This window comes from Pseudogymnoascus destructans (assembly GCF_001641265.1).
Source record: "Pseudogymnoascus destructans isolate 20631-21 unplaced genomic scaffold scaffold_5, whole genome shotgun sequence".
NCBI classification, from domain to species: Eukaryota; Fungi; Ascomycota; class Leotiomycetes; order Thelebolales; family Thelebolaceae; genus Pseudogymnoascus; species Pseudogymnoascus destructans.
Genome location: NW_020167524.1, coordinates 784,562 through 806,304, shown reverse-complemented (window position 1 = coordinate 806,304; position 21,743 = coordinate 784,562). Strand labels below are relative to the sequence as shown.

General features: G+C 51.5%; 8 protein-coding genes across 8 annotated transcripts; 4 read left to right on the top strand and 4 right to left on the bottom strand.

Annotated features, from left to right (window-relative positions):
* Nucleotides 1-1,230: 1,230 nt before the first annotated feature.
* VC83_02511 (uncharacterized protein) lies at nucleotides 1,231-3,198 on the top strand. The gene is made up of 3 exons (XM_024466172.1): nucleotides 1,231-1,492; nucleotides 1,545-1,686; nucleotides 1,761-3,198. The coding sequence occupies exons 1-3, from the start codon at nucleotides 1,302-1,304 to the stop codon at nucleotides 2,736-2,738; spliced, it is 1,311 nt and encodes a 436-aa protein (XP_024326429.1). The 5' UTR covers nucleotides 1,231-1,301; the 3' UTR covers nucleotides 2,739-3,198.
* Nucleotides 3,199-3,532: 334 nt separating this feature from the next.
* On the top strand, nucleotides 3,533-7,213 carry VC83_02510 (uncharacterized protein; the record flags this gene model as incomplete). The annotated part of the gene is made up of 1 exon (XM_024466171.1): nucleotides 3,533-7,213. Exon 1 carries the CDS (start codon nucleotides 3,707-3,709, stop codon nucleotides 7,211-7,213), a length of 3,507 nt encoding a protein of 1,168 aa, XP_024326430.1. The 5' UTR covers nucleotides 3,533-3,706.
* Nucleotides 7,214-7,673: 460 nt separating this feature from the next.
* Nucleotides 7,674-11,790, top strand: VC83_02509 (uncharacterized protein; the record flags this gene model as incomplete). Its single annotated transcript, XM_024466170.1, has 6 exons — nucleotides 7,674-8,931; nucleotides 8,978-9,150; nucleotides 9,201-9,340; nucleotides 9,390-10,263; nucleotides 10,316-10,813; nucleotides 10,870-11,790. 6 exons carry the CDS (start codon nucleotides 7,674-7,676, stop codon nucleotides 11,788-11,790), a joined length of 3,864 nt encoding a protein of 1,287 aa, XP_024326195.1.
* A 43-nt stretch (nucleotides 11,791-11,833) lies between these two features.
* On the bottom strand, nucleotides 11,834-13,230 carry VC83_02508 (uncharacterized protein). Its single transcript, XM_024466169.1, has one exon. The coding sequence runs from the start codon at nucleotides 12,975-12,977 to the stop codon at nucleotides 12,030-12,032; it is 948 nt and encodes a 315-aa protein (XP_024326194.1). The 5' UTR covers nucleotides 12,978-13,230; the 3' UTR covers nucleotides 11,834-12,029.
* A 2,130-nt stretch (nucleotides 13,231-15,360) lies between these two features.
* VC83_02507 (uncharacterized protein) lies at nucleotides 15,361-16,561 on the bottom strand. The gene is made up of 2 exons (XM_024466168.1): nucleotides 15,889-16,561; nucleotides 15,361-15,821 (listed from the first exon to the last, which is right to left on the bottom strand). Exons 1-2 carry the CDS (start codon nucleotides 16,238-16,240, stop codon nucleotides 15,508-15,510), a joined length of 666 nt encoding a protein of 221 aa, XP_024326187.1. The 5' UTR covers nucleotides 16,241-16,561; the 3' UTR covers nucleotides 15,361-15,507.
* VC83_02506 (uncharacterized protein) lies at nucleotides 16,538-17,331 on the bottom strand. The gene is made up of 3 exons (XM_024466167.1): nucleotides 17,207-17,331; nucleotides 16,936-17,060; nucleotides 16,538-16,858 (listed from the first exon to the last, which is right to left on the bottom strand). The coding sequence occupies exons 1-3, from the start codon at nucleotides 17,252-17,254 to the stop codon at nucleotides 16,807-16,809; spliced, it is 225 nt and encodes a 74-aa protein (XP_024326186.1). The 5' UTR covers nucleotides 17,255-17,331; the 3' UTR covers nucleotides 16,538-16,806.
* A 152-nt stretch (nucleotides 17,332-17,483) lies between these two features.
* Nucleotides 17,484-18,749, top strand: VC83_02505 (uncharacterized protein). Its single transcript, XM_024466166.1, has 2 exons — nucleotides 17,484-17,805; nucleotides 17,886-18,749. Exons 1-2 carry the CDS (start codon nucleotides 17,651-17,653, stop codon nucleotides 18,550-18,552), a joined length of 822 nt encoding a protein of 273 aa, XP_024326189.1. The 5' UTR covers nucleotides 17,484-17,650; the 3' UTR covers nucleotides 18,553-18,749.
* A 308-nt stretch (nucleotides 18,750-19,057) lies between these two features.
* On the bottom strand, nucleotides 19,058-21,722 carry BEM1 (bud emergence protein 1). Its single transcript, XM_024466165.1, has 4 exons — nucleotides 21,397-21,722; nucleotides 21,197-21,295; nucleotides 20,366-21,112; nucleotides 19,058-20,304 (listed from the first exon to the last, which is right to left on the bottom strand). Exons 1-4 carry the CDS (start codon nucleotides 21,400-21,402, stop codon nucleotides 19,372-19,374), a joined length of 1,785 nt encoding a protein of 594 aa, XP_024326188.1. The 5' UTR covers nucleotides 21,403-21,722; the 3' UTR covers nucleotides 19,058-19,371.
* Between the last annotated feature and the right edge of the window lie 21 nt (nucleotides 21,723-21,743).

Sequence of the window (21,743 nt, the reverse complement as noted above, 5' to 3'; positions counted from 1 at the left end):
GAATTTCGGCAGTGATGATCTCTTGAGACTCTTCGATGATCAGAACGATCCATTCAGAGATATTCCAGGTGGTATTGTCTTGCCCGTCAAAAACCTTGTCCACGAAGATGATTTAAAGAAGACCCGAGCCTCACTGAGGAAGAGTAAACGGAGCTCTCTTGGGAGTAGTTGTCAGTTATCCAGCAGCGCTCGAAGAACGATTAAGAAGTGGGGCACGGCAAGGCGAAGCACGAGATGAGATGGAACATTTATGCCAGTCATTATCTGGTTATCGGCCGCAAAATCACGAATCCTACTGCAGTGTTGGTTATGAATTTCTGGATTCGAGCGAAGGCTAGCTAGGCACTCACCCGCAAAGCAGTAGCTATGAGCACTGATGGTCAAAAACTATAACAGCTTGGAAGAGCAGTTTAGGGGATATTCTGCGCAGCTCGTTAAATTATCCCTAGTGGCTTTCTTTTATTGTAGGGAGCTGATATCCGTTTGTTATAGAGCATTGCAATTACACTGGGCCGTTTCTGAAATCCACCAACGAATTCTTCCTTATTAAGATCACGAACAGAGAGTTAGGTTAAAACAATACTCGAAGACCTAGTTCTCTTCAAATCATAATTTCTCGTGACAAATAAACAACTAGTAAAAGAATGTCGAAAATAAAATAAAATAACGTATTTCAAGGTGAAGCGATAGCGATCACTGAACTTCCCACCTAAAATTGAGAAATTAATTTACAAGATAATAACTCAACAACAACTTTATAATATATATTAAAAAATGTATCTCTAGCCTTTCCTATGTAGTTGAATTTGTACCTAATCATTTAGGAATAATCTATTCAGTAGTTCTTAAGATATTAAGTTTAGGCACTGAAATCTAGACTAGGTCTTTATATTTCAATATCTACTAGTCTAATTGCTTTAAAGCTTAAAATAAAGGAATCTACGTGTATATATAAGGATACACACACATTTTTAGAATATATTATGAAGTTGTTGTTGAGTTATAATTTTAGGTGGGAAGTTCGGTGATCGCTTCGCTCGGTGATCGTTTCGCCTGTGAAATACGTTATGTATGTGGGTGGCGTCGGGCATAGCCTTGTACCCAGCCTTGTACCCAGCCTTGTACCCAGCCTTGCAGCAATCTTGTGGTTGGGTGACGGGGTTGGGTAGCGGCCGAGATGGCCGAGACAATTTGATCTCTAGGAAATTCCTCGGTGTCGCAGTGAAAACACGCTACGTTTATAAATTGATTCTTTTTCCAGCGTCCCCTTATTTCCCCCCCAAAACAGCCTGTCACTCGCAATGTCGGAAGGCCCAGTTCATAGAGTCATTTCGGCCGCTGAGGTGTATAGTTTTCCTCAGGGGCACCTGGGGCACCTCACTGACCTTGAGGCCAATGCTCTGGACGAATTCAGAAAGCTCTGCACTGAAAAGAATCTCTACAGTGGAACTAAGAAATATGATTTTGGCTCCCACGATGACACGACTCTACTGTTCGTCAAATCCTTCTCTGATCTCGGGGTTCAGCAAACTAATCTGTCAAAGGCGCTTCTTGAGAGCAAGACGTTTCAATGTCCAGGGTGCTTTTCAGCAGTACAAGGATACCGAAGAATGGCGCGCTGCGAATCAACTGGAAACACTATACGAAACTATTGATTTGCAACATTTCGAAGAGACACGGCGACTTGTAAGACAAGCCTTCTTAGCCTTCTCACATCCTATACTCCGTTGCATAACATACTAACGGCGGTTTCGTGACAGTACCCACAGTGGACCGGCCGACGGGACAAACGCGGGATCCCTGTATATATATTCGAAGTGAAGCATCTAGATGCAAAGACCATGGCAACGTATGAGAAGAGTGCAGCTCAGACGCACAGCAAGGCGAAAACAGACGGCAACACGGCACCGAAACTGCTCAGGCTATTCACTCTCTATGAAAACTTGACACGCTACGTTCTACCATTATCGACAGCTATGACTGACCGCCCATACCCCACCACGCCGATCACACAGTCAAACAACATCGTTGACATCTCTGGTGTGGGATTGAAGCAATTCTGGAACCTCAGAGCGCACATGCAAAGTGCCAGCCAGCTGGCAACAGCACATTACCCTGAGACCCTCGATCGCATCTTCATCATCGGCGCACCATATTTCTTCCCGACAGTATGGGGCTGGATTAAGCGCTGGTTCGACCCAATCACCACATCGAAGATATTTATCCTCTCGCCGAGCGATATGAAGTCCACGCTGGAATCATTTATTGAACCAGTCAATATCCCCAAGAAATATGGCGGCGAACTGGAGTTCAACTGGTGCGACCCCCCTGTTTATGATCCCGCTCTAAACGATGTCATCACTTGGAAGAATGGCTATGAAACCCTTCCTACCGGTCCCATGTACTGGCGCGACAAAGGCGACCACATCGAGTTGGAAGCGGTCGCTGCCGCCGATGGCAAGCAGCGACGAGATATTGTTGCGACAGTACGCAAAGCCGCGGCAGTGGCGGAGACGGAGGACAAGACGACCGAGGAAGTGCCACAGACACTTCCACCTGCAACGGCCGAGGCCATCAATGCAGGCTCTGCAGGCCAACCTAAGCCCGGCTCTTACGTTGTAGCCCCAGAAGGCATTGCGACAATCTCGCTCCAAGACGATAAAAACTACACAGACGTCAATGAGAAGCAAGATGCTGCTCCGGATGCGTCGGCAACAGGAGAAGTTAGCAAACCTTAGTGGTCGATTGCACAAGCTATAGAAGCATTACAGAGGCGCATATACGAGAGAAGCGGCAATGAGGTGAGCAGTGAGGTTTCAGGCGGGAGGTGTAGCCATAGAGGCGAGACGGCGTATATATGGATATACCCAATATTATCATGCTTGGAAAGACGAATACAAAGAGCGGTTGCATGTCAAATGTGACTGATTAGCCAACCTTTAGCCTTATTATTCCACTGTTGATCTTTATATCACACAATTCATTCTCGAGCCAAGTTAAGTGTCATGGATGTTATCGTCATAATTTTAAAAGTAAGCATGCTTTAGTTAAGTAGAGATTGTTGGAGGTAATTGTGGAAAGTGAGGAATTACACACGGATTTGTATGGTAATCCCCAACCACCGTAATTGATTCCTTGCGGGTAATGGAGCAGAAGCTTCACAGTAGAACACGGTAAATACAGTATATAAGTTAGATCAATTGAATTACTACCTAATCTACGGGCTTACGTACGCTATTTGTAGCCCTGGGGGAAATCCCCAAAACCCTGACGAGCTGAGCTTTCCGGGCTTCAGCTGGGTTTGGATCAGTGGCTTCCAATAGTATGGCGCCACTGTCTCACCCGTAAACTAAACCGGGAGTTGGATGGTCCCACGGGGATAACCTGTTATTTTGGGTGTAAAAAACCCACTGTTTCCCAGCGGGAAAGTCCGTTTCCCTCAACAGAGATTAAGTGGTTTGTTTCGCACGTGACAGCGCGATGCGGGCGCGACATTTCGTGCATCCGAGAGGCGACCGATGCGTGGGAACAAGGCGTGAAATACTCGTATTACGATGACCGCCTGAGAGGCCGCTTTGGATACTTATTTTCTCGCAAATTCCAGCACCAACATTGTTTATGAATGACCACTGTCTATGCTGGAGCAGATTAATCCCATGACAAATGTACCTCAAGGAGCCCGATCAACTGAGCTGAGCGTGTAGTTATGCCTCCATTCCTCCCGCGCAAGCGCCTGAGGTCCGACTCCCCAAATCCCGGACAAGAACTCGAGCCCAAGCCAGATGCGCCGAAACCGAAGCGCGGCCAGACAGGAAATAGGGACAGGACGCAAACGAAAGAGGCAAGCGGGAAATCTAATACTGCCATTGCGCCACCAAGGAAGAAGACGCTGTTTGACGAATTAGATACGGGGACACAACGCTCATCGCCGCAAACGCCGAGTGAGTTGTTGAGGAGTTTGGGTGGGGGAGAAGAAGATGAGGAAGAGAGTGATAGCGAATATACAGAATTCGAGGATGTCGTAGCTGAGAAGGAGGATGAGGATGACGACGATGATGTCGAGTTTGAGGATATCCCGCAGGCCGGCCCCTCCAACGCCGACCGACCGTCAATATCAGCTGCGCCTGCGGAGCAAGAAGATCTCGATCTCACCCTTACGAGAGAAACGAGGATTAGTCTTGCGAACCCGCACAACAAGAAGCAAGGGCCAAGTAAGATTGAACGTGCGGTTCGAGTCGCGACCCATCAGATGCATGTGCAGTTCTTAATGTGGCATAACTCGGTTCGAAACCGATGGTGTTGTGACAGGGCGTTGCAGGAGATCTTAACGGGGGAGTTGATGAAGGGGACTTCGTTCGAGAAGGATCTAAAGAGGTGGAGAAGGGACAGCGGGTTGGGAGGGGAGGAAGTTGAAGAGAATGAAAAGCCAAAACGAAAGGGGAAGTCTAAGGAGGAGAACAAGAAGAAGGAGAACGAGAAGAAGGAGAACGAGAAGAAGGAGAAGGTGAAAAAGGGCAAGGAGAGAAGTCAGGCCGATTGGGGTAGCTCTGCCCAGCGAGCGGAAATCGGATCCGTCAATATGAGCCACGGCGATCCGCTATTTGCTCTTCTAAACCGGCTGTCGTCGTATTGGAAAAAGAGATTTACGATTACGGCTCCGGGATTAAAGAAGGTTGGGTATATGTCATTACAGCGCATAGACGATGAGATCAAGAGCAACAGAGCTGAATACGACTTTGAGAGGCATGGTGAGAGAATTGAAACTAAAGACTCCTTCAAGGAGCTAGCGAATGGACATGAGGGCAGCAGAGATGTTGGTGCCCAGCTATTCACGGCACTTTTGCGCGGCTTAGGTCTTGAGGCTCGGATGGTGGTTAGTCTGCAACCAGTGGGGTTTGGATGGAGTAAAAATGAGGAAGCTGTTGAGAGGAAGGAGAAGAAGATTGTCTCGGAAGAGCCGGATCTTCAAAGCTTCGACGAATCTGATGACGAGGGATCGACGCCGACTTTGAAAGGAAAGGCCCCGATTAAACCTAAACATAGGGCGCCTCGATCAAAACAAGTAAGGGCCACATCTCATATATCGAGCAATAGCACACGCCGAAAAGGAACGAAGGATCCCCCAATTGATTTATCTGAAGCTGAGCAGAATGATGACCATAGCGAATCTATTGGAATGGTAGCCGATGCCTCTCCAAGCCGGCCACAACGCAAGCAACCATCAAAAGTCTACGAGAAAGACCTTGCGCCCAACTATTGGATTGAGGTACTATCACCGGTGACAAATATTTGGGTACCGGTTAACCCGTTCGCACCAAGCGACCCAGTAGCAACGAACCCAGAGCTTCTCCTCGGGTTTGAACCTCGTGGCGCTAAGGCAGAGAAAGCAAAACAAGTCATGGCCTACATTATTGGATTTTCTTCAGATGGCACAGCCAAGGACGTTACCGTCCGATACCTGAAGCGACATACTTGGCCGGGTAAAACCAAGGGTGTGAGGATGCCGGTTGAGAAAGTGCTGGTCTACAATCGTCATGGAAAGGTAAAACGCCATGAAGAGTATGACTGGTTCAAGACCGTCATGAGTGGATATGAACGGCGTGAACAACAACGCTCTATCATCGATGATCAGGAACAAGCTACCGACTTGAAAGCCGTCAAGCCACAGAAGAAGGAAGCTAAGAAGGGCGAGGAAACTCTACAATCGTATAAGCAATCTTCGGAGTTTGTGCTACAACGGCATTTGCGTCGAGAGGAAGCCCTACTACCAACCGCCAAACACGTCAAGTTATTTACAGTTAAGGGCAAGGCCGATGCTCCAGCTACCCAGGAGAAAGTATACCTGCGAAAAGATGTTGTTAGCTGCAAAAGCGTGGAGACATGGCATAAAGAGGGCCGTGAGCCAAAAGTCGGGGAGCAACCATTAAAAAGAGTGCCATTCCGTGCAGCGACTACTAATCGAAAACGAGAACTTGCAGAAGCAGAATTGGCGAGTGGAGGACAGAAGATGCTCCAGGGGCTATATAGCCGAGATCAGACGGGTTGGATAATCCCTCCACCGATCGAGGACGGTATTATCCCGAAGAACGGGTTTGGAAATATGGATTGTTATGTCCCGAGCATGGTGCCGAAAGGCGCTGTCCATATCCCGCTCCGTGGCACTACAAGAATATGTAGGAAGCTAGGGATTGATTTTGCTGAAGCGGTGACCGGCTTCGAGTTTGGCGCGAGGATGGCGATACCAATTATTTCAGGCGTTGTTGTGGCGGAAGAGAACGAAGAAATGGTTATCGAGCATTGGCGTGAGTATGAGGCGGAAAGGTTGCGGAAGGAAGATGACAAGAGGACGAAAGCTGCATTGGGGATGTGGAGGAAGTTTTTAATGGGGATGAGGATTATGAAAAGGGTTAGAGAGGAGTATGGGGAGCACGGTGATGAAAACCCAGATGTGCTGAACCCTTGGACGAATAAGAATACGATGGATAATGTCAGAGCAAACGTCGAGGGAGATATGTCGAGGCAGCAAATGGAGCAGGCTGACGAAGACATGGCTGGTGGTTTCTTCCCCGAAGGCCATGAGGGGGAAGACGTACCCCAGAGCTTTTTCCCGACAAGGCATGAGGAAAGCGAAGATGACGGCGGTGGCTTCGTTATTGGGCAGGAAGAGCCAGACAAGAAACCTACGAGAAATATTCCGAACACCTACCCGACTCCTCTCTCCATCCAGCACAATAGAGCCGGCGAAAGTTCAATTGAAGTTAGTGGAAGGGAGTCCTCTCCATCATCCAAGCCGGTTGCACAAGTGGCGCCGCCGATAAATGGGGCTACAAGATCTACCGCACGACCTTTCACGATATCGAATCGTATGGGTGAAGACAACACGAGAGATCCAGCTGACACAGACGCCCAGCCCGCCCCGAACCAACGCAGACATTCTCTTCGCCGAGGAGGACTAGGGAAACGCGTACCGCCCAGTGATGACGAGGATACAACCGCCGTAGATCTAGAGGGTGACCATGAGGAACGCGATGTGCACATTCCGGAAGCAAAAACTCCTGCATCGAGAAGGAAAGGAAAGTCTACAAAACTACCAGTTGAGAGTCCGGCTACGAGAGCCATGCCAAAGAGGAAGGCTACGAGGAGAAGTACGGAAACTAAAAGTCGATACTTCGAGGCTGACGACGAAGACGACTTTGAGTATACGGATAGTTGATATTCAAGGCTGGTAGGCATAGGTCGGGCATAGGTTGGGCGTAGGTTGGGCGTACGGTCAAGAGCGAAGCAGGATATACATAGCACCTGTTTCCTTGGATTAATAAGCCGATGTTCTCAAGACATATATCCGCCTCCGTTGTTACATTATACAGATTAGGCCATCTACAAGGCTGAGGAAATGGTCATATATTCACGAGGTTAGTGTGCTGTGACCGGTGGTGGTGCTGTGTTGAGGCACATGTCGCCCAGTTCAAAAATCATGCGCACTACTGCAGCTATCCCCACATCACAGGGACAGCCTGGACTCGGCAGTGGCTCAGCCGCAAAGGCTGGACTGGGTTAAAGAGGGTCAAAGGCACCGTCCAGTTCGTAATTTTACTTGGATATTTGAGATGTTATATGCTACATTCTAGTTTGATGATCTGATATGTGACTTGGTTGTGTTCAGCATCGCCTAGATGCCTAAAGAGAGACTTTCTGACTACCAGTGGCTATCACGTGCACCCCGAACGGATACGCGCCCAGTGCGTTTTGATCTCGATTTGGAAAGAGAAAACGACCGGCGACGAGCGGAACGGTCATTGAGGGGATCGAGGGATGCATCGGGCTTTGTGGACGAAAACTTTCCCTTCGTTCCTGGGAGGAGCAGAATAGGTCGGGACAGGAACAAAGATAGGATCATCGAGGATCGAGAGAGGTCTCTGAGCCCGAAGTTCACCGAGGAACCCATCGCGAGTGATAACAGTGATATTATTGTCACGGCAGGCCCTGATTCAAATGATGATGAATATGGAGGCCCGGCCCATTCATATCGGGGGCGCAGATCATCGAATTATAGCCCGTCGCGCTTCGATGAAAGGGAGAGCAGCCATTTTATGAGACAGCGGAATCGACGGCGCCTAAACCGTTTTTTGGGACAGAGGCGAGACAGTTTGGAAAGTTCAGCTTCGTGCTCCGCATCGGATTCGGACATCATTGACGATGCCTACTCATTCACGTTAACGCGTCACAAGCGCACTACATCGGGAATTGAAATAGTATCGGACGCCTCCGAAGCTTCTGAAGGAGATGTTGGAGGCGTGGAACCCGAAAAAATTGTTTCTCAGTCCCTTCTCGCTCCAAAGATACTGAATGTCTTCGATAGCAGGTATACAGGAGAAGGGTCGGTAGGAGGTGTCCAGAGTGCCCGGATTACGGTGCTGCCTACGCCACCCCAAAGCCATGGCCAAAAAAAGAATCGTCCCCCATTGTTCACATGGATACATTTTGAAGATTCGGCTATGAACTTTGATGATTATCAGAACGGGGTAGCAGCTGTGGGGGGACTCTCAGATATCGAGCGTCAGGCCATCTCACGTCTCCTAGCGCGTGTAGGGAAGCGGTTTGACAAGCCTTTTCAGACATCGAGCGGTATGAAAGCCAAATTTTTGATGCCGTCATTGACCGCTGAAAATATTGTCAACCAGACGGGATCAAAGACCTCGAAGCCGAGGGTAGTGACATGGATGAGTCTCCCGCATTTCACGTTACAAAAATATAAGGCTGGCCCCGCCAGGGCAAGGCCCGCAGACCATCCAATTCGCAGTCTCATGCAGGCGCGTTTTTCACTGGTCCAAAAGGGACGAGATATGCAACAGGCAGTTTGCCACTTGTTGGATACCCCAGGCGATTATTGTTTCCATATTGCCCAGACGTGGTATTTAATTCTTGATGACTGTAAGTTAACACGAAATTACGGGCGAATGTAAACTAATAGATACAGCGCTCCTCATCACCTGCGCTGGGATCCGCATGTCCTCCCTTCAAGGTGATGCGATTAAAATTGCCCCCGAACCTTCATCAAAGCACCACGGAACTTGGCCTCCTTTTATTTTAGTTTCATCCGGGAGATGCCTCCTCTGGTGTTTCAAGGTGGATGAGTGCCAGACCTGGTTTGTAAGTGCTTTAGCATGTGCCATTGTATGAGCTGAGCTAATGTGACCTAGGGCTTTGTCCTGCTCTTTGGAGAGTTCTGGCCTGGGAGACTGGAGTTCAAGCATAATGGTAAAACCATCAGGGCCGCTGACTGGCCGAGAATTATAGCCCAGGCGAAGAGAACAAATATCAGGCTTACGGTCGATCACAGGTATGATATCTCAGTGGACTCAGTATGATGTGAATACTAAGTTTATCAGGGCTCCATTGAGGGACAAATTTGAGGCACCTGACAATTTCATACCAGTTATGCGGGATTATGGAAAGGCTGCTTCGGCGTCAAAGCCGACTGTGACATCGAAAGAACAGCCAGGCGCTAACACATCGTCAACCATTCCAGGCTTCATCATTCATGAGTATGATCAGCCGCCCAAACAAAACATGCCAGGTCCACCATCAGATAAGGGGCAGCAGCAGACTGCTAAACCGGCCACCGCTGAGGATGCCCCTGAGAAATCTAGTGCCCCATCGACAGAGGGCTACTTCGATAAGCCGAAACCTAACCCTGCAACGCCCGCCAGGCCAGAAGAAAGTCTCAATTTACTGGGGGTTCAAAATTCTCCCCCCAAGCCTAACAGTATTTTCGCTGGGTTTTACGTGTTTGCTTGGCTAAATTCGCATCCAACGGCCATGTTATCTCCCCCTCTATTTGCTTCGCCCTTAGAGCGACCTCAATCATCTCGAAATCGCAGCTCTAGTAGCCCAAGCGGTGTTCGTGAGGAGACTCCAACTCCAAAAGCCACTCCTGATATTCAGTGGAGGGTCGAGGAGCAAGATATAAGAGATGACCTTAGGGAAGTCGACGATTTCCTGAAGGCTAGGTCGAGCGTCGGTGACCGTATCGTCTATCAGGAGTGTCCTCTTGGCTCACGAGACTCTATTGTGGAGCAATTGACGAGAGTTAAGACGAAGCTTATGAGTTCAGAGAAGGTAAATCCAGAGAAAGTAAAGATTCTTGGGACGAAAGAAGCAATAGCTGCAGCAGCGGATCAGATTTTCCAGTTCTTCCTACCTATTACATTTGAGGGACCTACAGTACAGAAATACTGGGGCGCAATCGACAGCTTAATTTTGGTAACAATATCCAACCAGAAATATATGGTGCAATGGCTAACCCACTCAATAGCCCGATAAATCACAGAAGGTTAAAGCACAAGAGAACACTTCCCAGTATTACCAGGGTCGGCAGTACCGGCCAAAAGAAAGGAGAATGAGAAATTTCGGTTGTCGTAATGAAGATGTCCCATACATCGCCGAGTTTCTCGGTCAAATCGCCAGGCAGGTTCAGCCATTCAAAGAATTCTACGCGGAGGCACGCCCCGCGGATAGACTAAATATACACCTACCAGAAGAGTTCCCAAAGGCTTGGCTATATCTTTTGATATCTGTAGCCTCGACGACGAAAGACATGGCGGTTTTTGAGGACCACAATTCTGTAGTTCATGATTTGCTCGATAAGGGAATGCGGAAGGTGGTACAAGAGACGTCGAAGAAAAGCTTACTCGACAGCCTCGTCTTCACACCGTTTGAGCTCGCAACTCTCATCAACTTTCAGCTCCTAGAGGGCGTAACTCCTTACTCCCAGGATATAATCGAGCCATATTGGCAATATCTTCGGAGCCTGGTACGTTAACTAGCTATGCACCAGCTAAAACTTGCCTATACTAATTCACACCTTAGGAAGCCGACATTGCCGCAAATCCTGTCGACCGCAACCACCAAGACCGTATTGCGCTATTCAAGCAAGAGATATACGTCATCAACGATATACTAAACCAGCAGCGGCGCCTCCTCATGCTTGCTTCTCCCTCTGCAAGTTTCAGAAATAGCGCCGCCGCCTTCCAGAACACTCATCTCAACAAGATAGCAAACGACGACTACCGTTCTGTGGTACCTAATGTATATACCCAACAGCCAACAATGCACGGTTTTAATAACGCCACCCACCATACACGCTACGACGTCGCGAACATTGAGCCCTTCGACGTGCCCATCGTTGTCGACAACCAAGGCCGCTCGCGTACAAGCCAGCTCGCACCCACCCACCCGAACGGCGTCCTCGGGATCTTGATCTACGACGCGATCTCACTCGTAGACCACAAACTGCGTGACATACGGGAGATGCACGACTGGGTATCGCATCTTCAGGCCAGCAACCTGCAGAAAATTGACACGAACAAGGACCGGCAGGAGGCCGCCATCTACGCCTTCACCATTGTCACCATTGTGTTCTTGCCGCTCTCGACCGTCGCTGGGATAATGGGCATGAACACGGTCGACATCCGTGATATGGAGTTTAGCCAATGGGTATTTTGGGCTGCTGCCATACCCCTCATGATTATCGTAATAACTTTATGTCTAATCTGGGCGGGTGAGCTGGGGAATTTCTGGAAGGGCTTCAGGGACTTGTGGAGGGGAAGGGAACGGGCGAGGAGGAAGAAGGTAAGGAAGGCGGCAGTCAACTTTGCGCCTACTATGGCCTATACCCCGATGGATAGGTCGAGTATGTATAACACCGGATCAGCATCAGTGCGTGACTTCGACCGTCACTCTGTGGTTGTGAGAGAGCGCAACCGACCCGAATATGTGCGCGGGCTTTAAAGAGGTGGTAGTTATGGATATATGTCTCAATATTTTACATAGTGGTTACCCGCTACATTTTGGATTTGTTTTCAACGAAGTAAAAGACTGCATTCTTGCGCTAGTGTCATTCTCATGCTCAAAAATGGGGAGAAAACGACTGTGATATGTAATAATGCTTGATCATCGCTCCCAAAACGCCTTGCATATGCAAAATCCCTATGGTTCAAGCTAACTGCAGCAGATGTCCATGGCCATGTTCATGCCTCGATCAAATTCGGGATCGCAGGTCCCACGCCCCGTAACAAAACAATCGTGTTTCCACTAACCAAAGCAGCGCCGACCTTCTCTCCAAACTCGAGAAGTCGGCCGCCTTCCACATGAAAAACCCGTAGTTTCTCCCTTTCATCCTCGCTCTGGTTATTAACGTTCTGCACCTGCAAGCTCTTTGCCGCCGCATCCAGAACCCGTCCCACAACCCAATCTTTGCTGTAAAAGAACTCGCCCTTCGGAAATTTCGCTTTCGTAGTCGCCGCCTCCGCCTCAACATATATATACACCCGTTTCTCCGGCGCTAACTTCTCGTCCCCCTTCGCGGTCTTCTTCAGCGTATTCACCGCCACCAACCTTGCCGCCGTGCTCGACGGCTTCGGCTTAGGCAGCACCCTCGTCGTCGCCTTCTCCGCCTCGACCTTCCTTGCCGAGCCCCACGCCTTCAGTCGCCCAAACGCCAGCTTCGCTTTCTCAGTAGTCGCCGTGGTGTCGAAGCGCGAAGGCCGCGCCCCAATCGGCACCAGGTTCTTGCAGTCGTGGTCCTCCTTCAGCCGATGCTTCAGGCAGTACGTGCGATTACACCCAGAGCAGTGCACACCCGGATTACGGCCCGCGGCTCTCGTAACAGTTTTGCATGCTGGGCTGGCGCAGGGCCGCGGTGTGTCGACGGCGAGAGTCGTGTGGCCAGTGCTTGTGGACGAGGCTGCAGTGGCGGCGGCGCGACGCCGCGCCCAGTCTCCAGCCTTGCGGCATTTGTGAGCAGTTTCGGAGCGGTGGTCGAGGCAGAATGTGCCGAAGCAGGATTCGCACCGGAAGGGGAGGAAGTCGAGTTGGTTGCAGTAAGGGTCCTGGCAGTGGGAGCCGATGAGGGTTGGGTCTGATGTGTCCATTGTTGAGTAGGGGTCGTTTTTCGGTGGGGGTTTGGAGTCGGCCATGACGGCGTTGGCGGGGCGAGGTTTAATATATACGCTGGTGGGGTAGATCCATAGATCGGATGATAGACTAGGGCAGGGGCGAAGCTGACGACGCAGGACCGAGGGCTGAGGAAAGACGCTGTGATCGAGAGATGCTGACTTTAGGTCTTCGAGAAGGGTGTAGAAGGTAGCCTTGGCGACTGATGGGGCTTAGCGGCGGTTTGGGGCGAGGCTGACAAAGTTACGAATCGCGTGGCCTGGCGCTAATGAGGCGGGGAATTAGTAAGCGGCGGGAGGGTTTCAAGGTCACGTGGCTATTTTAATATCCGATTCTGTGAACGAATCTGAACTTGATAATCAACAGTCAAGAACGAATATATGGCAAAACCGCAAATAATTGTTCTTCTTGATTTGGGGGGTGTTTTTTTTTCATGCTACATAAGACGGTTGGCGATCGATACCAACTTAGTTGATGTAGATGGAGGAGGTGACAGAGAGTAGTCTCTTGTCCGTCATTTGCGCTTTTAGGAATGTGCCAAAGATATCAAAGGTGATGGTAATGTGGGCGTTTAGGCAGAGGAGTTTGACGATGAAGCTCTTCTATCTAAGGACCTCACCGTTTGAGCTCTCCGCTAGGCAAGAGAATGGTCTCGGCTTCTTTTGTGCCTTTTGCAGCATTACAGACGCTTTGATGCCTCTCCTAGCTCTCTACAACCTCAACCTAAGCGTTAAGGTTTGTCTAAGAGCTTAAGCTGAAGCTGAGTGTTGTGGTAGACAAATATCTCCCTGAGGTTCTCGCGATTCCTTTACATCCTCTCTATATGCCTTCGTTAACTGTGTGCTCGGAGGAGTAATTAATAGGGGTATCAGAAGGAAGATGTCTTAATGGTTTAAATTAGGTTCTGATATTAAGATGGCGTCCTTAGCTAACATGCTACACAGATCCCTAAGGCTCCTTGAATCAGCCAATCAGTAGTGTCGATCTGTCGGCATATACTCACATCCATTTAGCATTCGCGACAATAACAACAGGCTTCGCACTGGATGCCAGACAATATCTTTCACCGCCCCGGCCTCGGGGCCTTCGAGGTTGCAAAGATGGCACCCTTTGCCGATTATGTTGTTTATATGACTTATGATGTTGTCCTGGAGGCAATTGCCTCTGCTCCGACATGAATCTCACAGAGACCATTAGTGCACTTTCCATGGTCACCAAGGCAGGTGTGCCCGCGAACAAGATCGTGGTCGGAGTAACAAGCTATGGTCCTTCATTTCAAATGACTACACCTGGTTGCTACATGGAAATGTGCACATATACTGGTTCAAGCTCAGGAGCATATGCCGGTCTATGGACCCAGTGTGGAGTTCTCACTCCGTGCCCGGGATAAGGGGCAGCGATGCCGCCCAGGCCGCCAAGCGCCAACCCGGGGCCAAGCCCAGAATCATCCAACTCAGAAGATAAAACTGGGCACCACTGCTCTGAGACTAGCTCGGAAGCAGAATTTTTCTGCTATATAAAAGTAGTTACAGTGGCGGCATCAGTTTCGCCCAGCTCTACGCCTGGAACCCCGCCATCGGAAGCGACTGCACCAGTCTCTGGCTCGATGAAGCTTACTTGCGTCGGTGTTTCGGGAGGTTCCTCTACTACAGGCACTACATCTTCACCACATCGCCGGCTGTGACAGCGCCGGCACCAACACAATCTGGTATCACGGGTTCTTGCACGCAATACTATGTCGTGAAATCGGCGATTCATGCGGAGCGGTCGAGTCGGAATTTGACATTACATTCGCGCAGTTCTATGCGTGAAACCCGGCGATCGGAAACTACAATTTTTGATCTTATGTGATGTGTACCGCGTGGACTGTGCTATCGTATGATACCAGAATGCTTGCGTTAATGCAAGCACATACAGTAGAACCCCTGTTATAACGATGGCCGTTTAGCCAATAATCACGTATATAACGATATTTTTTAAGGTGACGAATTAGGCGTTTTTGTATGGTGTTACGCTACCATCATACCGATATTTCAATTATAACGATACTCAGGTCTGGTTAAAATTACATCGTTATAACAGGGGTTCTACTGTACATGTCTAGCATGCCGGCTATGTCTCGCCATGAAAGCAGTTCATAAATCCTCAAAGATGAATACGCAACTAATTATCACATACGACCATAGACTCGAGAGAACTGGGCATCTCTGTCGGAGATGGTCGCTGAATGAGACAACTTTGAAGTTCTTGTTGATGGAAACTTGATAACCTGTTGCTGTATTGCGTGAGTGGTTCTAAGGTCAATGCTGCTTTTATCTAACAACACCACCACACGAAACGGCGAGGTGAGTGAGAAGGAGAAGGATATCGTCTGCTCCCAACACTGGTTTAGCCTTCATCGTCCGTCTGAGTTTGAATTTGTCCTGCCAAGGTCGTATCTAGATACTATGATTACGACTAAATAATCATGATTATAACTGATTTTCTAACCCTGCTTATCATACAGCCCCAACTACCCCTCTCACATCCCTTCATCCAATTTACAGGGCCCCCTTACAACCATAATACTCTCTTCCCATCATCAATCGACCACAAATCCCACTCATCCTCCCCCTCCGCAATCTTCCCCGACAACTTCATCCTCAAGATCTCCTTCTTCAACGCCGCCCTAATCAGCTGACACGCCTCAATCGCCTTCTCATCCTGCATGTTCGCGGTCATCGACTCCGTCAGATTCCTCTGCCTCTTCTCATACGACATCATCTCGCTCGGATCCCGCGTCTCTCCATACACAGACTTCATCTCCGGGCGGGGCCGCGGGATGATATGGAAGTGCACATGCTTGATCGTCTGACCTGCCATTTTACCTGCCCGCCACAGCATCAGCATGTCTCCCCATCGCCCACAACCACCGCAGATGTAGCGGGGACTCACCATTCGCCTGCAAAATATTCCAACTCTCATCATGATCCCTCCACTTCGCACCAAACAACCCCGCCATCACCCCCCTACTAACAATCGGCAACCAAAACCCCAACACCGCGCTCCCCCCCGACGAGAGATCACTGATCTTGCCCGCGTGCTCGCGCGGTAGCAGGACGATGTGGCCGTGGCCCATAGGCGCCGATTCGAGGAACCCGACGACGCTGTGCGTCGCGAGGACGAGGTAGGCGGAGGCGACAGGGCTGGCGGCGATGGTGGGGTGTGGGCTGGGCTTTCCGGTTTTGCCGATGACGCAGAAGTGGCATTCGGGGTCGTAGGTGCCCCCCTCGCCCTCTTCGGGCATGATGGATGGGGGGGGCGAGTAAAGGGGCAACGGAACGAGATGTATGGCAAGCGCTTCGGACGGGAGATGGGGACAGGCGGGGGGTGTAGGCGGAGATGTCAAAACCTGGGGAAATGCCTTGCTAATCTGTTATCTTGGGGGGTTAGCTGATTATATTAAAAGCTGGGGAAGTTGCTGTGCTATGCTGCTCCCTTGGGGTATCGAGTACGTCAGCGTGATCTAGGACCCTAAGATATTGACCAGTCGTCATAGACATCACCAAAAACGCGGGAAGGCACGTGAACAGTAAGTTATAAACCCATCCCTCAAAAGAATCCCATCTCTCCCACAGACACCCAGTGCAAATCAAGACACATATCGATTGTCACTCCTGTTCTGTCCAGTGCGTATATATCGCGAAATGTAGTCACACCATCACCACCTCTAGCGCGAGGAGAGATTCACGGAAATATTGTAGACACCCTTCTATGCATTCATGAATACAGCTTATATGTACACATCGATATTGTTCCAGTCGTCGGACGCATCGTCGGGCCGTAACATCCTCTTTCCAATCCACTCTCCGTCTAAGCCTTCTGTCCCTTCTTCTCCGAGGAATCGATGTCGGCTAAGAAGTCCCTAACCCATCATCAGTATAACAAGTCCACAAACTCCTCCTTCGTTATTCGAAGTGCCGCCGCGGGTATAGGACTCACTTGATGAACTTCTCCTCATCATTGTTCTTCGCGTTGAGCGGGGGAGTCGTGGTCTTCTCAACCTTCTTCCCGCCCATAGCGAGGGCAGCACCGCCAAAGGTGATCGAAAGCGTGGCGATCGAGAGCTGTACATCAAAATCGCGTTAGCAACAATCCTTCAATCCTCTCCATGTATCCCAATGCCCCCCAATCCCTCCCTTCGTAGCCGATTGAAGAAATTTGCCCTCCCTCGGCATCCCTATTTTCCTCCACCACAGACGGGACCACTTACCCAGTGAGACGCGATCTGGCGACCGGCGATATTGTACATAACAACCATCTTGATGGGATTTGCTTGATTGACTTGGAGAGAGAGGTGAGGTGGATGTGTTGTTGCTGGTAGATTGACGATTTGGCTGGGCCGACGTTGGCTTTCCGAGAGCCCACTGGACAGCTTCAATATGCTTAGCGCCTTGGCAGTATTTTTGGGCTTTACCCGGGACCTTCCGCGATTTCGTTTCCCCGAACGCCGCGGCGGTCGGTGGTTGCGTGCTAGGCGAAGCCATTGCACATGTCCTACGTAGATGGTAGATTACCTTCGGAAACTGGCAAGCCTCTTGTCACTGTCACTGTCAAAAAAACCGTTTCGCTATTCCATATACCTCCTCCTATTACGATTCGCAGTTCAGGATCATTTCCCTATAACACCACCCTCGAGTGAAATAACCACCTTATCATGGCCAGCACTGGCCCATCCAATCCCGACAATGACGTTGTGAAAACCAACCCCAACCCCCCTCCCCCCGCCAAAAAGCTCCCCAAAGACCTCCAGCGCATGGTCGACCGCGCCGACAAAGATCAGCACATCTACGACGAAGTCCGGAGCGGAACGTAAGCCTTCCCCATCTCCTCCCGCCACCCCCCCCAACCCAGAACCCAGAACCGCAGAACACCCTCTAACACCCCCCCAGCGCCCCAGAATCAACCGAATCCTCCATCCGCTACGCCGCCTACGCAACCCGCATCCGCACCGCCCTCCTCTCCGCCCAACGCTACGTAGCCTACACCTCCGACGTCGGGGAATCCTTCCGCCCCGTCGCACACCCCAACCTCGTTCGCGCCGCCTACGGCATCTCCTGGGCCTATCTGGCGGGTGACGTCGCGCACGAGGGGTATAAAGCTTATTGTGCGAATCAGCGGACACTGCATCCGGAGGGCGTGGCGGGGGGGTTGAAGGGGGGGTTGGTGACGCCGGGGGTTGTTACACCGCTGGAAGACTACCGCACAGTAATCGTTCAACGCGCCCTCTTCCAAGGGATAGCCTCCATGGGCCTCCCCATGCTAACAATCCACTCCATCGTCCGCTACGCCGGGCGCGCAATGAAAAACGTCAAATCTCCTCGACTGCGCATGTGGGGCCCCGTTGGGCTAGGGTTGAGTGTGGTACCGGTGTTGCCGTATTTGTTTGATAAGCCGGTGGAGGGGGCGGTGGAGTTTGTTTTTCATGAGGGGTTTAAGGCGATTGGGGGGGAGCAGGCTGTTGGGGATGCGCCGGTGGTGGGGAGGGAGAAGAGGTTGGGGGAGGGGGTTGTGGGTGGGGTGAAGAGGGAGGGGGGAAAGGGGGATAAGGAGTTGTAGAGCAAGGGGGCTTGTGTATAGTACCCGTGTGGGGGTGGCTGTGTGTATACTGTAAATCTCGACCTCAATATTGACGTTCCAACTTCTACTTTGATGCGATTGGTGGCATCAGCAAAACAGGGCGACGAAAGGTATAAACTAAAAGAAAAGGGGGTCGCAGCGCCAAGACAGGAAACAGCACAGGGTATGGAAAAGCATATCTAATCTTTCTATAACCTCACAAACAGCAGTAGCAGCAAGCACGCACGCATGCAATGCACCTCAAAGCACCAGAGCATGTCGAAACATCTTTTTGATCTCCCCCTCCCCCCGGTCGCCATCTCTTCAAGCAAAACTCCCCTTCCATCATGTACGAACTCCACGTGTTTCAGCGTCCTAGCAATTCGATCTTCTTCATAGCATCTTAGATATCATCCTCCCCCTCCTTTCATCCCTGCTCAACCCCTAGGCCTCTAACCCCCCTAAAAAACCGAGGTCTTCAATAAAATCCTGCGCCCCCAAACCACGCCGGGAAACGCCCCCCCCCCACCGCCTGTCTCCTACCCCTCATCCCTAGTTGCGTCCCCGAAAGAAGAAGCAAGATAGCCCTGAGTATATATCCTCGCAATATGCCACACAAAAAAATGGGATATATCCTCATCCACTCCGAGAAGACGCAAGCAGCGCGCCCTGCATATAGGAGGGGTAGATTTTTGCTGAGCTGCGCTCCCGTTTTTGCCATCCCGCGGGTATCGAGGCGAGTATAAACATACCACACCCACCCAACAGCCACACACATCAGCATCGCGCACCGGCAGTAGAACGTCACTACGGACGCTCTCACTTATACTCCACAAAAACCACCAGCTTCCCCCCCCCCCTCGCCAACGCCTCCCCCAAATCCGCCTCACTCTCCAGAGCCGCCCTCCCCCCCCCCTCCTGCCACATCATCGCGATCTCCTCTCCTCCCGGAATCTTCAACCTCTCGCGGATCTTCTCATGCAGCGCCACATAGCTGATCGCGGCGGGTACTCTGATCGCAAACAAATCATCCCCAAAGTATATTTTCACCTTCATCGCTCCGCCACCCGCTGCTTGCAGCGAGGCCTGGGATTGCTGCTGTCCTACCTCCCGCCCCCCCGGAGCCGGGAACCCCCCAGGTGGACCCTGCTGGCGCGGCGGCGCGGCCCTGAGACCACCGTACCCAGCACCATTGAGATCGACCTTACTCCCCCCCCGATCATCCGCCGGCGTGCCCGTCGAACTCTGCTGGCTCCCCGCCGAATCGCGGTACCCATCCGGCGCATCGGGATCGATTTCGAAATCGCCTTCTCGGGGCGCAAAGAACTGTTTCACCAGGGTGCAGCGGCTGATATACGGCGGTTGCGTAAGGAGGTTCTTGACGTACGCGTCGAGATTGTGGCGGCGCCCATCGGTGATCTGGTCCGTGACGTAATTTACGGGTCCGGGCATGTAAGGGAGGGACCGCTTCTGGGTTCCCGTGTTGCCGGCCTCGGCGGGGAATTCGGTGAGGAGGGCGATCTGGAAGTCGTAGAAGTCCTCGTAGTAGCGCTGGAGCTCCCAGTGGCGGCCGTCCTCGAGCGCGGCTTCGATCACGAACCAGTACTTGTCTTCGCTGAACCAGTAGCGCGGGATGTGTGCGGAGACGGGGGAGAAGAGTTGGGAGGTTGCGGCGGCTTGTTGTTGTTGTGCGGCGTATTGCTGGTTTTGCTGTTGTTGCGATTTGGCTTGTTGGGATTGTCGGAGTTGTTGCTAGGAGGTGTTAGCCACATACGTCAATCATACGTCTATACCCAGCTCGCGATAAACTCACATATTGTCCATTCCCCGCCTGGCGGCTCTGCCGCTGCTGCGCCTGCTGCAAGCTCATCCGTCCCATATCCTGCTCCATACCCTGCTGCTGCTGGCTGGCCGCCTCGAACTTGCCGAGCGTAATACTGCTATTCTTATAATCCGCCGCCATCTTCTTCCACTCCTCCACCTTCGGCACCCCCGCCCTCTGAACCGCCTCCTGCGAATCCGGCACCGCCTGCCCCGTCGTCATATCCCTTATCTCAATAAAGCTGACGGGAATCAACCCCGGCCCTCCGAGCCGCCCAATCGGCTTCGCCACAAACCACTCCGGATTGCTCTGCGCAATCACAATGATCGCCTCCCCCGCCTTCGCCTCGAGCTCATCCGGTCGCTCGGCCGCAAAATCGTACATGACGATCCCATACACCATCGCGCCGCTCCCCTTCCCCAGCTTCGACAAGCGCTGCGGACTCGGCCCCGGCGCCGGCCCCGCCGGCCCTGTATTGGTCTCAGAGTACCCCGAGTCGTGGTCCGGAGCCTTTGCGCTCCCCGCCGACCCAGTGCTCTGCCCGCTGTCGCGCTCCGTCTTGCCGAGCGCCTGGAAGAAGTTCACGGGCACGAGGCCGCGCGCGTCGGGCACGGCGGGGTTGCACGCCTCGTACCAGTCGGTGTCGTTCTCGCGCGCGATGACGTGGAAGAAGTCGCCTTTCTGGAAGCTCAGCTCCTGCGTGTTCTGCGCTTCGTAGTCGTATAGTGCGCGAATTACCTGGAGGTGGCGCGAGGCACATGATCAGCTTCTGGTGGGATGGGGATTGGAGTGGCTCGTGAAAGAGGGGGAGGGGAGAGGTACCTTTTTCGGAGGGACGATGGCGACGGCGGACTTGGGGGCCACGGAGATGTGTTGCAGCTTTGAGTCATTCTTGTCGCCTTTGATGGAGCGGCGAAGGGCCTGTGTGCGGTAGTGTCAGCTTTCCTTTGTCCTCGACATTCTCCCCTCACCCATAGCACATTGAGCGAGTGTAGGACGTGCAGTCGCTCAAGATCAATTACCTTCATCGTGACCTAAGTATCTCTTCCTTTCTGGAGACGCGCAAATGCGACAGGAAGTTTCGCGGGGGTGGTGCTTTCACAGCAGGTTGTATCGTAAAGTTGGGTTGGGAAAGGGAGCGCTACTGTAGGAGTAGGAGGCGTATCTCGCTCTGGGTGACGTTTTTTCTCAACGGGTCTCGGCGGGCGTGCAGCGTGCGTCGCGCGTTTATAGACTGGCGTGCGCTGGGAGTCTGGCGGCAGCTGTTGTCACGAACCTAGAAGTGGCAGAAACTGTACATAAGAGTATCGCGATAGTGGGCGCGGGAAAGTCGGAGGGGAGAGAGAGAAGGGAGGGGGGGGGGGGGGGG

What these genes read in the sequence shown, in the direction of transcription:
- VC83_02511 (XM_024466172.1), top strand. Translation starts at nt 1,302, where the DNA reads ATGTCGGAAGGCCCAGTTCATAGAGTCATTTCGGCCGCTGAGGTGTAT. An exon ending in CACGATGACACGACTCTACT is followed by an intron (nt 1,493 to 1,544) that starts GTTCGTCAAATC and finishes AATCTGTCAAAG; the next exon opens with GCGCTTCTTGAGAGCAAGAC. An exon ending in TCGAAGAGACACGGCGACTT is followed by an intron (nt 1,687 to 1,760) that starts GTAAGACAAGCC and finishes GTTTCGTGACAG; the next exon opens with TACCCACAGTGGACCGGCCG.
- VC83_02508 (XM_024466169.1), bottom strand. Translation starts at nt 12,977, where the DNA reads ATGGCCGACTCCAAACCCCCACCGAAAAACGACCCCTACTCAACAATG.
- VC83_02507 (XM_024466168.1), bottom strand. Translation starts at nt 16,240, where the DNA reads ATGCCCGAAGAGGGCGAGGGGGGCACCTACGACCCCGAATGCCACTTC. An exon ending in GAATATTTTGCAGGCGAATG is followed by an intron (nt 15,822 to 15,888) that starts GTGAGTCCCCGC and finishes TGTGGCGGGCAG; the next exon opens with GTAAAATGGCAGGTCAGACG.
- VC83_02506 (XM_024466167.1), bottom strand. Translation starts at nt 17,254, where the DNA reads ATGGTTGTTATGTACAATATCGCCGGTCGCCAGATCGCGTCTCACTGG. An exon ending in GCCAGATCGCGTCTCACTGG is followed by an intron (nt 17,061 to 17,206) that starts GTAAGTGGTCCC and finishes TTTGATGTACAG; the next exon opens with CTCTCGATCGCCACGCTTTC. An exon ending in GATGAGGAGAAGTTCATCAA is followed by an intron (nt 16,859 to 16,935) that starts GTGAGTCCTATA and finishes ATGATGGGTTAG; the next exon opens with GGACTTCTTAGCCGACATCG.
- VC83_02505 (XM_024466166.1), top strand. Translation starts at nt 17,651, where the DNA reads ATGGCCAGCACTGGCCCATCCAATCCCGACAATGACGTTGTGAAAACC. An exon ending in GACGAAGTCCGGAGCGGAAC is followed by an intron (nt 17,806 to 17,885) that starts GTAAGCCTTCCC and finishes ACACCCCCCCAG; the next exon opens with CGCCCCAGAATCAACCGAAT.
- BEM1 (XM_024466165.1), bottom strand. An exon ending in CCATCGTCCCTCCGAAAAAG is followed by an intron (nt 21,113 to 21,196) that starts GTACCTCTCCCC and finishes CGCCACCTCCAG; the next exon opens with GTAATTCGCGCACTATACGA. An exon ending in AGGCGGGGAATGGACAATAT is followed by an intron (nt 20,305 to 20,365) that starts GTGAGTTTATCG and finishes AACACCTCCTAG; the next exon opens with CAACAACTCCGACAATCCCA.